The 12,641-nt window shown below is 45.7% G+C and overlaps 1 protein-coding gene across 1 annotated transcript in view; it reads right to left on the bottom strand.

Annotated features, from left to right (window-relative positions):
* LOC128709430 (low-density lipoprotein receptor-related protein 1) overlaps positions 1-12,641 on the bottom strand; it is a 72,121-nt gene that overhangs the window by 11,575 nt on the left and 47,905 nt on the right. The window contains exons 2-6 of the mRNA XM_053804425.1: positions 3,352-3,465; positions 2,727-3,257; positions 1,458-2,640; positions 1,167-1,379; positions 26-1,087 (exon numbers count right to left, since the gene is read on the bottom strand). Of these exons, the coding sequence (XP_053660400.1) occupies positions 26-1,087; positions 1,167-1,379; positions 1,458-2,640; positions 2,727-3,257; positions 3,352-3,465 (3,103 nt within the window). The remainder of the gene's footprint in view (positions 1-25; positions 1,088-1,166; positions 1,380-1,457; positions 2,641-2,726; positions 3,258-3,351; positions 3,466-12,641) is intronic.

The raw sequence follows: 12,641 nt of genomic DNA, 5'->3' as shown, positions 1-12,641 counted from the left end.
TTGACGAAAACGCTATAAAACTTACCCACAGTTATCGACTCCATCGCAGAGAAATTCAAACGGCACACAGGCAGAGTTTTTGCATTCAAACTCTGGACATTTGTGGCAGTGTTCTGGCTCGTCAGAATTATCGTTCGGTCCACAGTCCAGGTGTCGATCGCATACCCAGGTGTTCGGTATGCACCGATGGCTGATCTCACACTGAAAGAAATGCTCACTGCACGTTTTGTTCGGACAGTTGATGTAATCTTCATCGCTTTCGTCGATACAATCCACCGATCCGTCACAGACGTGCGATCGGCTAATGCATCGCTGCTCGTCACACTTGAAATTATGCTCAAGATCGCAGTTAGGATCGCAAGGCCCAACAGGTGTTATTTCCTCATCGCTGCCATCCTCACAGTCCTGATCGCCATCACAGGTATACTTTATTTCAACACAGTCGATTTTATTACGACATAAAAAATGCGTGCTGTTGTTACAGGTTTCCAGCGTGTGTTGCAGAGTGAAGGGTATACAGGTGGCCGGTTTGCCATCGGATGAGAGCTGTAATATCTGACCATCTTCACATTTGCAACTGGCCGTTCCAATGGGAGTGTTTAAGCAGATACCAGGACAGTCTATTTCGCACGCGTTCCGTCCGTTCCCTCCGTACTGGGTGAGGTTGTCGAAGATTTTAAGACCCAAAACTTGCGGTTTTTCGATGGTAATTGTTTCCAGCGTAAGTGGATCGCTCAAGTTAAGCTTCTCTATGTGACCCTTTACACTATCAGCAAAATAAACCAGCTGACGATGAACGGCTAGGGCGATTGGAAATCGGTTGTGTGATCTTCCATCGAACAGCACCACTCGATTGCTTCCATCTAGATTGGCGCTTTCTATCACGCTGAGCCGTGCATCGCACCAGTATAACCGCTTCTGGATCGTATCTAGTGAAAGACCCGTTGGCCATTCTATTGGACGATTTTTGCTGCTAATCAACAGTTCCGACTGGGATCCATTCATCCACGCACGATCAATACGTCCGCTGGGAACCGACCACGAAGACCAGTACATCCAGCCCTGCTTTGAATCCACCACAATAGATCTGTTAAGTTAGAATAGAGAATAGTTTAAAAATTCTGTCTAAAAATTGGGACTTCGTCTAAAAAGAGCCGAAGACATACTTGGGCGCGTAGAGATGCCGCAGTATCGTAAAGCGGGACCGTTTAGAGCCTAACTTTACGACGGATATGTGGTTTCTGTCAGAATCAGTCCAGAAAATGTTGTTGCCTAACCAATCGTACGATATCCCATCACATGAGCCAGGACTTTCCAATATTAGTTCCCGATCGGTACCGTCCAACTTTTGTGATTCGATTCGAAATGAAGGAGAGTCTCTAGGGATAAAAGGCAGGAAAGGTAAGGTTTACAGAAAATATTTCACGATGCGTTTCTCTTCACCGGTTTAAACATACTTATTGCTGTGGGAGAAGAATATTAGCTGATCCTCCACATGATAGTCAAACGTGATGTGAGCACCTAGATTGGTAACGGGCACAATAGCTTCCTGCGATTTGATACCCACAGCAAATCCGCGTATCATGGCGGGACTCGATTTGGCGTACAGCAGAAACGTAGGTCTTTTGATAAGCACGCACTGTGATTTTGTCTTCAACCGGTAACCCGGCGAACACATGCACTGCGCAATGGCAACACCGATCTTTTTCCACACTGGTATGCACAATTGATCGCAGCCACCGTTCTGTATGCGACAAGGATGCGCCACTTCTGGTTGCTTCTGTCTGTGAAACACGTGCAGATGTACGGCGTGGGAGGCATTTGGGACTACAACACGCGTTTCGCCGGTGCTACCGTTTAGGGCCACTATGCTGCCATTTTGCCATGACGCCAGATAGATGGTTCTCTCGAATACGTCCAGCGCATAGAGAGTTTGGAAGTTGAACAGGAAGTTTGAGCTTCGTTTCGGAAACCATCGACCGCTGCCGTCATAGTTCACGCGCTGTACCGCATCCAGATGTGTGTCCACCCAGTACACGTGCTGCATCACTAGATCGAGTGCAATGTCGAGCGGGGTGATGATTTTGTTCGATACGATCGAGCTCCGGTTGGTACCGTCGAGCAGGGACCTTTCGATGCTGACGTCACCGCTACCCCATTTGGAGAAGAACAGGAACCCTTTGGTGGGATCGAGAGCCATCCGGCGTGGCCGAAGTACTTCGGACAAGGCTTCCACGACGATCGCACAGTGTAGCATCTGTGGCGAACAGACGAAGATTATTTCCCGCTGCTGATCCAGGTAGTACCAGTTGCCCGACACCCAGTCAAGCCGAATGTCGACGATGTCTTCGAGGTTGGGAAAGAGATCCGGACGCGGCAAGGTCCAGCTGTGCGAGGTGTTATCGACGCTGTAGCACTCCACCAACGATTTGCCCTTGACACGCGCAAGACAAAACGTACGGTTTCGATGTACCATTTCCATGGCCCGGATGCGCGGAAAAGACTGCTTAAGATATTCACCTTCGTTGGTGACGTTCAAAGAAAGAGATCCTTCCAGGACCGCTGTTCTGTTGCTGATAGCAACTTTCTGTACCTTGTTGAAGGTGGTAAACAACAGTGAAGCAGGTTCGTCCTTGGGCACTGGTGCAGAGAGAAGGAAAACAAGATGTTACGGACAATGTCAGTAACTGGTCCGAGGTTAGAGGTGTATTAGCCAATGTACTTACAATTAACAGCCGTGCAAGTGTTACCCTGCTTCACGTATCCCGTGGTACAGCTGCACTGATACGATCCCGGCTGATTTTTGCACATCTGATCGCACAGGCCCTCGATCTGGCACTCGTCGAAATCTTCGCAGACATTCCCGTTCGGCTGGCTGTCTTTGGCACAGAAGCACTTTGGACCTTCGGGCGTTAACCGGCAGTCGTAGGAACACTTGAGCGCGTCGCAAGCACTCGTTGGCGCACTGGCCGTTGCTGTATTGTTGCTGGAGCAGTTCAGCTCGTCGTTGCTACAGTCCCAACCTCCATCACAGAACCGATCAATCTCCAAACACTTGCCATCACCGCAGAGGGCCTGCGTTGGGAGACATTTTTTGTGCTCACGGCACATCAGCGGATCCTCGTCCGAGATGTCCACCATGTGGTACTGTTCCACCAAACCGCAATCTACATCACCGTCGCACGTCCAGTCGAGGGGGATGCATCGGTTGGACAACTTGCAATGAAACATACCTTCGTTGCATGTATGAGCTTTATCTGCGCGCGTAAAGATGAGAAATAGTTCGTAATGCGCCACGGAAAGTTAGTGGGTAGGTGGCAGGTTAAGGGGTTTTGTTTTTCTTCAACTCACCACAACCGACTTCATCTGAGCCGTCCGAGCAGTCGGCAGAAGTATCACATCGCCAGAGCGCAGGTATGCATTTGCCATCCATCATACACGTGAACTGTGTCTGTGAACATGTAACTGAAAGAGAACATAAATGTAATTGTGGTTAGTACAGGTCAACATAGCAATTGCATTGAATTTTGTCAGTAGCTTTGGACCACTTCATCCATGTAAGATTTCCATATAGAATTTCACTGTTCACTGTTAGAAGATCTAGTGCGATCGTTTATTCGTACCAGCTGACGAATAGGTGGCATCGAAATTGCATGATCTGATGGAAGATATGCACGGCCGATGAGAGTGACGACAACAATCAAAGGGATATCACACAGCGAAACAATTCTATCGTTGTTAATCTGTACTGGATAAACTAAAATGACATCTATTGTACACAAACCCGGTTGATCCCAGGCACCACTTTTGGCGTTGGTTCAAAACAGCTCAATCAATCAATACGCATGCCAGCCAGGGGGGATTTCTAGACGAACAATTGCATTCAGCAACATGCAACGTCCTCATGCACGGTTGGATTTTTTTTTTGCCTTGTGTCCTTTTGCCGAAGTGCATCACGTTCGACCATGCATCAATGGTTCCGAAGAGCACGGGCCAAATTAAGCTGGAGGGCTTACTAATAAAAATCACCCAACGACTGATTGAATCAATCCAATTGTATATCACTGCTTTATTTGCAATTTATATTTGATTCACTTTGATTGACGTTCGACCACCAGGCACCATTTCAGTCGCAACGCATCCATTATCTACTCGTCGTCGTCCTCGGCCGTAGTGTCCTTTCGCCGGCAGCAAAACGCAGCTACAATGTGTGCGTGTGTCCGCTCGGCTAGGTTTTTGTTCCGCCGGTTCGCTGGCAGCGTAGCTGGGTGGTGGTTTTATTTCATTGCTTTGCTTCTTCAACCATCCGTTAACGATCCCTGGTCACCTTCCCGTCACTGTCTCCCATTTCATCCGCCAATTTATTCAAGTTCGACGGTGGAGAAACCAAATTGATGACGGTACGCTGTGTTTGAAGTACTAATTGTTTTGCATTTTTGAACTCATTTCCATCGTGTGCCGGTGTGACGCGAGGGTCTGTTAGTTTAGCTGTTTTATTTGTTTTTTGTTCTTCCCGCACGTTTAATACACTTTCGCATGAGAGTGCCTTTCATATTATCGCGTTTTATTTGTTCTATGTATTTTCCATTCATTGCCCTTCATCGTCTTCGGTCTGGCCAATGCTGCTGGTTGCACTGTTAGGGTGTTTTTTTTATCACTCTTTCGACTAACATGCGCTCGTGCGTGTGTGTGTGTTTTGGTGTTGTCTGTTGCTGACAGTGATTTATTTCTCAACGGCGGTTGATGATGCGCGAACGGACAAAGAATAATGCACGAATTTGAGTAGCATGGCCCGGGAGCATTTTTTTTTACACCACATTCCGGACACGGTAAATTCAAAAGCTCGTGGTGAAAAATGGCTATAAATCAAGCTCGTTTGGAATGGAAATTTGAAACCGAAGTTACAGTGCATAATGAACCGAGCATCAGAATTCAATCAGCAATGTGATTGTAATTACCAAAAGACCCATTCCCCGATTAAGGTGTTAAGTGGTGGAGCTTTTCTAAATAATATTGCTCAGTTCTCACGCTGTGCTGTCGGCTATCGGTCGATTAATAGCAGACCACCACTTGAATAGTTCAGCTGGACATGATACAAGAACCCGATAGCCGTACGACCGAGATAACTTCCCGGCAAGACGAACAGTGCATAAGATCCTTAATTTCCTTAAGATCACAGCCCGCTCGTCGCTGTCGATATGACGCTGCTCGGGGCACACGGGTCAACACGGGCCGGTGCTAGGTTGTTTGCACAGTGGTTTGTTGTTATGCGTGTATCGAGCAATTTAGCAGCACATAATGGTTGGCCCAGTGTGAGGCCAAGAGACCGCGGGTGTGTGAGTGTGTACACAGCAATTAGTAAACGACCGTGCCGGTCAAACCGAAGTGGCAATGCTGCAATGTTCTCGCTACTGTTCACCTGCGCGTAACAGTGGAACTATTGTTTGCACAGCAAATTACTACTCGTTCGTAAGGATAACACCGTACGATGCACTGGAAAGTAGTTGAACGCCATTTATCCTGAGTCTGAGTGGTAGAGATTTTTGTGCTTCTTGAGTGCAAGCGATTGCTGGTGAGAATTTTATTCCCAAGTTAAGTGTTAAGTGAACTCGCGCAAACATTCAAAATGTTATTTAAACAACAAGCGGGAGAGGAAGAAATTTTATCAGCTCGTTAGAAAACAGTACTAATTAACCTCGCCATTTATGGAGTAATCTGATTAAATAAACATTGCGTTTGCCAGCAGGTGGAATCTAACAGTCAAGCAACTCGATAACCAAGCAGACTATCTGAAAACAGACACTCGAATTGTATTATTTTCACAAAGATCGTTAGCGTTTAACCGGAGAGTGTGATTTTTTTCCTGGAAAGCAGTATCCAGTATCGCATCTTAAACGCTCAATACGCCATCTAAATGACATTTGAACGGAAAAGATGACACGAATGCGAGCCATTCGCTCGAAATCAGCAAGTCGGAGCACGTCGACATTAAAGGACGGGCATTTGAAGTAGCGTGCACGCGAATTCTGGCACGTGCCGCTATAAAACGATCCGTTCCGAGCGTAAGCCGCCGGTCAGGAGCACATTCTCTAAAACGACGAATCAATATCAAATAAAAGATCTCGATGGTCCTTTGGCTTTTTTTTTATTACAATTTGCGTCAATGGTGATGACCTCCCGTGGATTTGTCGTGTCGGGTCGTGTTCCGGGCCGGGAAACCAATCAAATGCTGAGGGCTGTTGCAGTGATTGCATTAACGATGTACGATCTCTCGAGCAGAACAGGGAACGTTCAGCTTACGAAAATGCATGTTTCGTTGCTCTCCAGTACGAGGGTAAAGGGAAATTTGAAACCTTGCTCAAAATATACCGTGGCGCAATTACATTGTGGCAACAGACAATATTTTCCCTTTCGGCATAGTGCTTTAAATTAACAGAGCGACAGACAAAGCAACAACGTGTCGTGTTGTGTGTTTCGCTTGCACAAGGAAAATCCGCGCTGCAACACGCCACTGTAGGGTTTCTTCGTAGAAAAGAGTTCCCGAGTTTGTCCGTAACCGCATTACTGCAACCACAATTGTTTAAACAAGAGCACACACATGTTGACCTCGTTTAGGAGATTTTGGGTTCGTTTGACTTTCCCAGCTCCGTAGTGTATAGATTGGCAAAGCCTTTGAAGCAATTGTTGAACATTAAAATCTTCACCAATTCGGAACTCAATTTATAAACATACTCACATCCACGCTGCTCCAAATGTCCAGTTCAAAACAGCCCTCATCGTAAAATAAATCCCTTGGGGTCGATATGAAGGTAGACTGACTGACCAGGTTTAGAGGTGAGATATGTTTTTTGTGCATCTTTTTAAGGTTGGACGATTCGAGCTAAATTCAAGAGGGAGGGATTTTTTGTACCAAAACCACCGTAAATCCATTATAATCATCATCGTTCATTTTGCATAGCACGCCGCGACGTTGGCAATGAGAAAATCCGAAATGTGCTGACTCCGGAATACGAATATGCTCATTGTTTATACGCCAAAGTTGTGGGATAGAATACATTTTTAAAATTCTCCCACCAACCTGCGAATCTTCAGCACTGGCTAGCTTTTGCCAGTGGGCGACACACAGCTGCTTTTAATATTGCTTCAAATTAAAATTTAATGTTCTCGTTTCACTGAAAGGTTCCCTGAAATGTTGTCTGTTGTCGTACTGGGTACGTGCATTGTCGAGTGGATGGGCCGAGTTTTGGATCGGCTTTCGGTCCGATCCTCTGTCCGTCACACACATTTACGCATTACTTTGCTTCCGGTTCCCCGAAACCCTGGGCCCAGTGACGACCGGGATCGGACATAATTTTTATCTCGTCCCTTTTTTCCGGGCACCAAATGGTTGGGCAAAAGGGATTTTGCAAAGGTAGCAGCAAATCCCAGACCCATTTACACCGCTACCGTAGGATTATAAGATGATGAAAAAAGGGACACCATCTACATTATCCCCACCGGTACCAGGACAATGAAGGCCGGGTTTGGGGATGTGATTCTTTAGCGACTCTATCTGGACGTATTCGGGATTGGCCAGTTAAGAGCATTACATTACGGGTGTTGGAATTACATGCACTTAGCTACGCGTATGATCGCACTCGAATGTTTATCACCCAACCGCACCCGTAGCCCGGATGGCATAGAGATAATGGGCACGGAAAAGTTTACTCCTCATAAATTATTCAACGAATCGATTAAATCAAATCGAAACCAATACACACAACGACCGGCCACGGTCTGCTGGCGCGGAAACATTGACATGCAATTCATTCATGCTGGAGCATCGACACACCAATTCTAGGGATGGCTTACCCATTCTCCGAAGTGACTGCAGCGGAAGCATTGATAGATAAGCGCTTTAGCCAACGAGGTGTAAACCTAGGGGACGAAACAAGCCGAAACGCACACCACTCAGCGGATGTCCGGGCAAAGGAACCGGTGCCATGGTAGCCGAAATGGCGTGTGGGCTCGAGACACCAGACAGGCTGAGCCTTGGACGAAAGCAACCCATTATTAATTGAAGGATTGGCCATCGGCCAGCATGGTTTTGATACCATCCTCACACAATAAAGCCGTATCGGTTGTCGAAGGCGGGGGTTTTTTGTTCGTGTCCGTTTAGATTATTTATTCAGTGCACATAAACGCTTTGTACGCCGAAAATGGGGATTTGGTCGAAAATAACGAGACGGTTGCAAAATTTTACTAACAACAGATAACAGATTCATGTTTGCCATGATAAAAAACGATCCGAATGCACGGTTCTGCTGGAACAGAACAAAATTGTTCTATCATTGAACATGAAATGCCTTTAAACTACACGAAACACACGTACGGAAATGAGAATTTGCATATTTGAAAGCAAATATAATCCGTTTGATTCGATTAGAACCATCATTAATTATAAAACTGCAGCTAGGATGTAATCGATACCGCCTGCCGACCGTAATTCATTTCAAATCCCGTACGTGTGCACGTATGCTTTATGCGCACCGCATGACCCAGCTGGTCCGGAAAAGCGGATAACAATTTATTTCATTTCGCCACTGATACATTTCGCCTTCGTACGAAATAATTTAAGACCCCGTAGTTGATCTCGATTGAATATGTATACGAGACCCCTCACCCTCCCCCACCTCCATCTCTCCCCAGGCAGGTTATCATTAATAAATGAGTGCTACGCGAGAGGAAACAAAAACTAATCAAACCAATACGGCAGGCAGGATCTGGGTTGGATTGCTGTACACAGTTACCTGTTTGCATAAATTAGTGCTGTCGCTGTTAATGGTAAATCGCAAAACGCTGTTTGAATAATGCGACCGATCGTTCATCATCTTCACTCCTGCGTGCGGTGCCACGGACGAAAAGTCCATAATCACGGCCGATAGTGAATGCCGCTTCTAGTGTTGCTGTTTGCCCAGGTTCTGTTTGCTCAGGTTAATGTAGCCTAGACAAGATGCGGAATTAAGTAAACAGTTGCTAAAGCAAGCCACCGGTTGCAGTTGCAAGCTGTGTCCACATATTTGCGGATAATTTACTAGCTACCCTGCTATCGATCGTATTGATCATGCCGAGCGGGGGGATTTTCCCTGGCAGTTGGCTATCTTCCTCCACCAGCATTAGCGAAAAAGTGACCGAAGGTGCATAACAATTGTGAGGTCATCATCGGTGGGATTAAGGTGAGACTATCTCCCTTTCTCGTGCGGCGTCCGTAGAAAGCGATGCACGACCACGCTTCAGATGATTAATTGGTAATCAATACTCATTAAATTACCGAGCCTATCATTATTTCAAACTAAAAGCGGTTGCGGTCAGCTGGACGGGCAAGCGTGGGAAGTTAAAAGCGGTCCGATTACGTCGGGAGACGTGTACAGCCAGACAAACCAGCCGAACCTGTTTCCCTAGTACCGTCCGTGGCTATTGAAGTGCTCCGGGCGAGCGCAACTAATATCAATTTCATGCACTTGCACCGGACGGGATAGCGTACAGAGGATGGATTCGTTCGGGCATTCGTTCGGGGTGTGGGGCAAAGGTGACGAAATTGTTACTGAAATGGAACTGATGCGCAATTCCAGCAGTCACTACGGAAGCAACAGGTTTCATGTTGCATCAAACAAATTCAAGCCAAATTCATGGGCTTTAATCTTCAAAGATTCGTACGCCGAAATACGTTCGATTGGATCCCGTTTCTGCACATTGTACATTCACAACGATTCACTTACCAGAAATAAAATTCGGATCATCCATTAGGGAAACGAGAACTCGTTTGAAAAGTTCATCATGTCAGACATAACAATAAACTCACATTATGGACACATTTAACCTCGAGCGAGAAAATTCCATTATTTACATGACAAAAACAAACCACTGTATGAAGCGTTTGGGCAAACCCAGAACGGGGACACACAATTTTTCGCTGCACTAATGGGCGCGTGGCGCAAAGTAAAATGTCACCCAACCCTGTGGTGTGGTGTGGAACCCCGCGGTCGAACGTTTTTGTGTTGACATCTTCTGCTCATTACCATTTACGTATAATTATACAAAATGGTACCGTCCTCTCTCTCTCTCTCCCTCACACAAACGCACATTATCCAGTTATTTCCAACAGGGAGCACAAAGTAGTAAAAAGGAATACAAAATAGTGTTTCGCTCCGGGGTGCCGTTGGTCAGTGGTATGCAAAACAAAAATGGAGGGAAAAAAAGAAAAACAAACTCAAAGGACCAGTGCTGTGACGTGGGCAGAAGGATGAGTTGGGTTTTATGTAGCTACCGACGTTTGCTTTACGCGTTTTTTGTTTTCATAAAAGTTGTTGATCCCTTCCGTTGAGCTTTTGTTTTATGTGTTGTGCAGCATGAGGCAAAATGGTTTTTGGGGAAGAGAGAGAGAGAGAACAACAAAAAAAAACCAAGCACAAACCCTTGGTTTTGCACCGAAATGTGTGGCATCTAATTACGGCAATACCACCATGTCAACAGAATGCCATTTGAGCAAACAATGCCCGTCTAGTCGACACGGCGGTTGACCGTAACCAAACAAACTCCTTCTGCATGCGAAGGAGTGAGAGGCTGCGAGCGAAATAAAAAAAAAACAAACAAGCAAAGTAAGCTCGTTAAAAGCTCCGGTGAGCTTCACCTCGCACCGAAATGCAGTTGTGTTGCGTGGTGGAAGGTAAAAGATTGGGCCGAATAATTAAAATCTGTTAGCCCCAAATTCAAATGATCTCTTTAACCCGCTGAAGTACTTAAGATGGTTACCGACCGACTAAAGGAAAAATCCTTGTCCGTGTCTTTTGCGGGGTAAAAGTTTTTATCTGTGGCAAGCCGTTACTCTGGCGGGTTGGAAGATTTTCTGCACCACCCATTCTTACACACTGAAACTCACCCTTCCTTTGGGTTTAGGTCATTCCGGTTGATCGTGTCTTGAAGCTTGTGGGAGTGTTTTTATTTTTACCTTTCTCGCGTGAAGTCTTCTTTTCCCAAGGATCCCGGTATTCACGCTGAAGGACAGCATCAGAAAAGCATGAACTAAACAGCGCAACTGTAGGAGTATCCACGGCTTAAAACCGATGCTACAAACAGCTGTCTAGGGTACCGAACGGGGGTCCTTGCTTGTCTTTATTCTCACCACCGGATAATTAAATGGACGTATCAGGAGTTTTGCGAGACTGACCATCGCCCATTTTTCCCCCCCCATTCATGCACAGCCGTAGTCCAGTTCATTCGCAATGGGGGAAAAAAACCAACAAAACCCGCGCGAAGCAGTCGGGCGTAACAAATAACGGGTTCGGTTTATGCGGAAGATCCGAAGAAAAGTGACAAAGTAATTAAAAGAAGGTAAAAGTTGATCAATTTCTTCTGCTTCGCTGCACCGGACGACCGCTGCTGCCTAATGAAATTCTCATTAGCCGGCCGGACCCAATGTGATTGATTACGTTTGATGATGGGTGTGCGGGTTCGTTACAGTCCCCGGTGGTTCCGGGGCTGTATAATCTTTCTCTTTGTGTCAAGTGAGTTACGGTGTATCCTTTTTTTTTTTATTTTTGGGTGTATTTTTGCCATCCAAGCTTTAGGTAATTGTAGTTTAGTTTGTCCGACCAGTCCCTCTGAAAGGATGGAATATGAGAGGGATTTTGAACCGAAAAAAAAGAAACACAAAAGACGTTTTGTTAAACAAAGCGATTTTTCTTACAAATTTCAACACCGGTAGTCTTTTCACGATCGAAATACCATTTCCGAGAGAATAACCAAAGAGAAAAGCTTGAGCTTTTCCAATGGAGACGCCCAGTCATTTTGTGTTGTGTGGCATCAACAGTTTGAAAACAACATTGCGCTTATTCGTGCACAAATATGGCTTCATGTGGGTAAGATATTCTATCCACAGTAACACGCTACAAACTGCTTCTCATTTGCTGCATGCAACATCATCCCCTCCATCACCCCATACACACACACACACACGCGCGTGGCGCTTGTTTTGCAGTGCATTGATGTGAGTGGAATTAATTACAGCAGTCGCATGGCATGCTACGCAAAAAGCACGAGAAACACTTACCGCAACATAGCCTACGTTGCCAAGCATATATCTATCGTATTCAAGCTTGAAATCCGCAGCCGAAACGTAACCTGACAGTGTGTACGAGCATTTCGCCGCGTTCCATGCTTGAAGGGCCTTTTGACAGAAATCGTATCTGGCGTTCAATGATGGTACGTACAAAGAGAGATCTACATTTCCAACCGTCATCCGCGGTATGATACAAACATACGGTATGCGCCATACGGTACCGTGGCTTCCCAGTTTGCATAAAAGCGAACAAAAAAAAACACCTCGTGATGGAAACTTTTACATCGAATTTATCCTTGCATGCGTTTTATGCAGTTGTGCAGCACATCGAGGCGAAATAAATCCAGTATTATTGCGTTCATAATTTGAGAAGTTTGCCGGTTGCTATGGCTTATCCGCATTTAGTGGTGGATTAGTGGAATTTGTATTATGGTGGAATTGTTGAAATAATGTAGCACCGAAGAATCGTTAAATTTAAATGTAAAGCTTTCTATTTTCCGTTCTAAAGACAGTAACGAATTGGTCCAATCGAGAAGATGCTCTA

Source organism: Anopheles marshallii, chromosome 2, assembly GCF_943734725.1.
Source record: "Anopheles marshallii chromosome 2, idAnoMarsDA_429_01, whole genome shotgun sequence".
NCBI classification, from domain to species: Eukaryota; Metazoa; Arthropoda; class Insecta; order Diptera; family Culicidae; genus Anopheles; species Anopheles marshallii.
The sequence above is the reverse complement of the archived record's forward strand: the minus strand, read 5'-3'. Positions and strand labels throughout refer to the sequence as shown.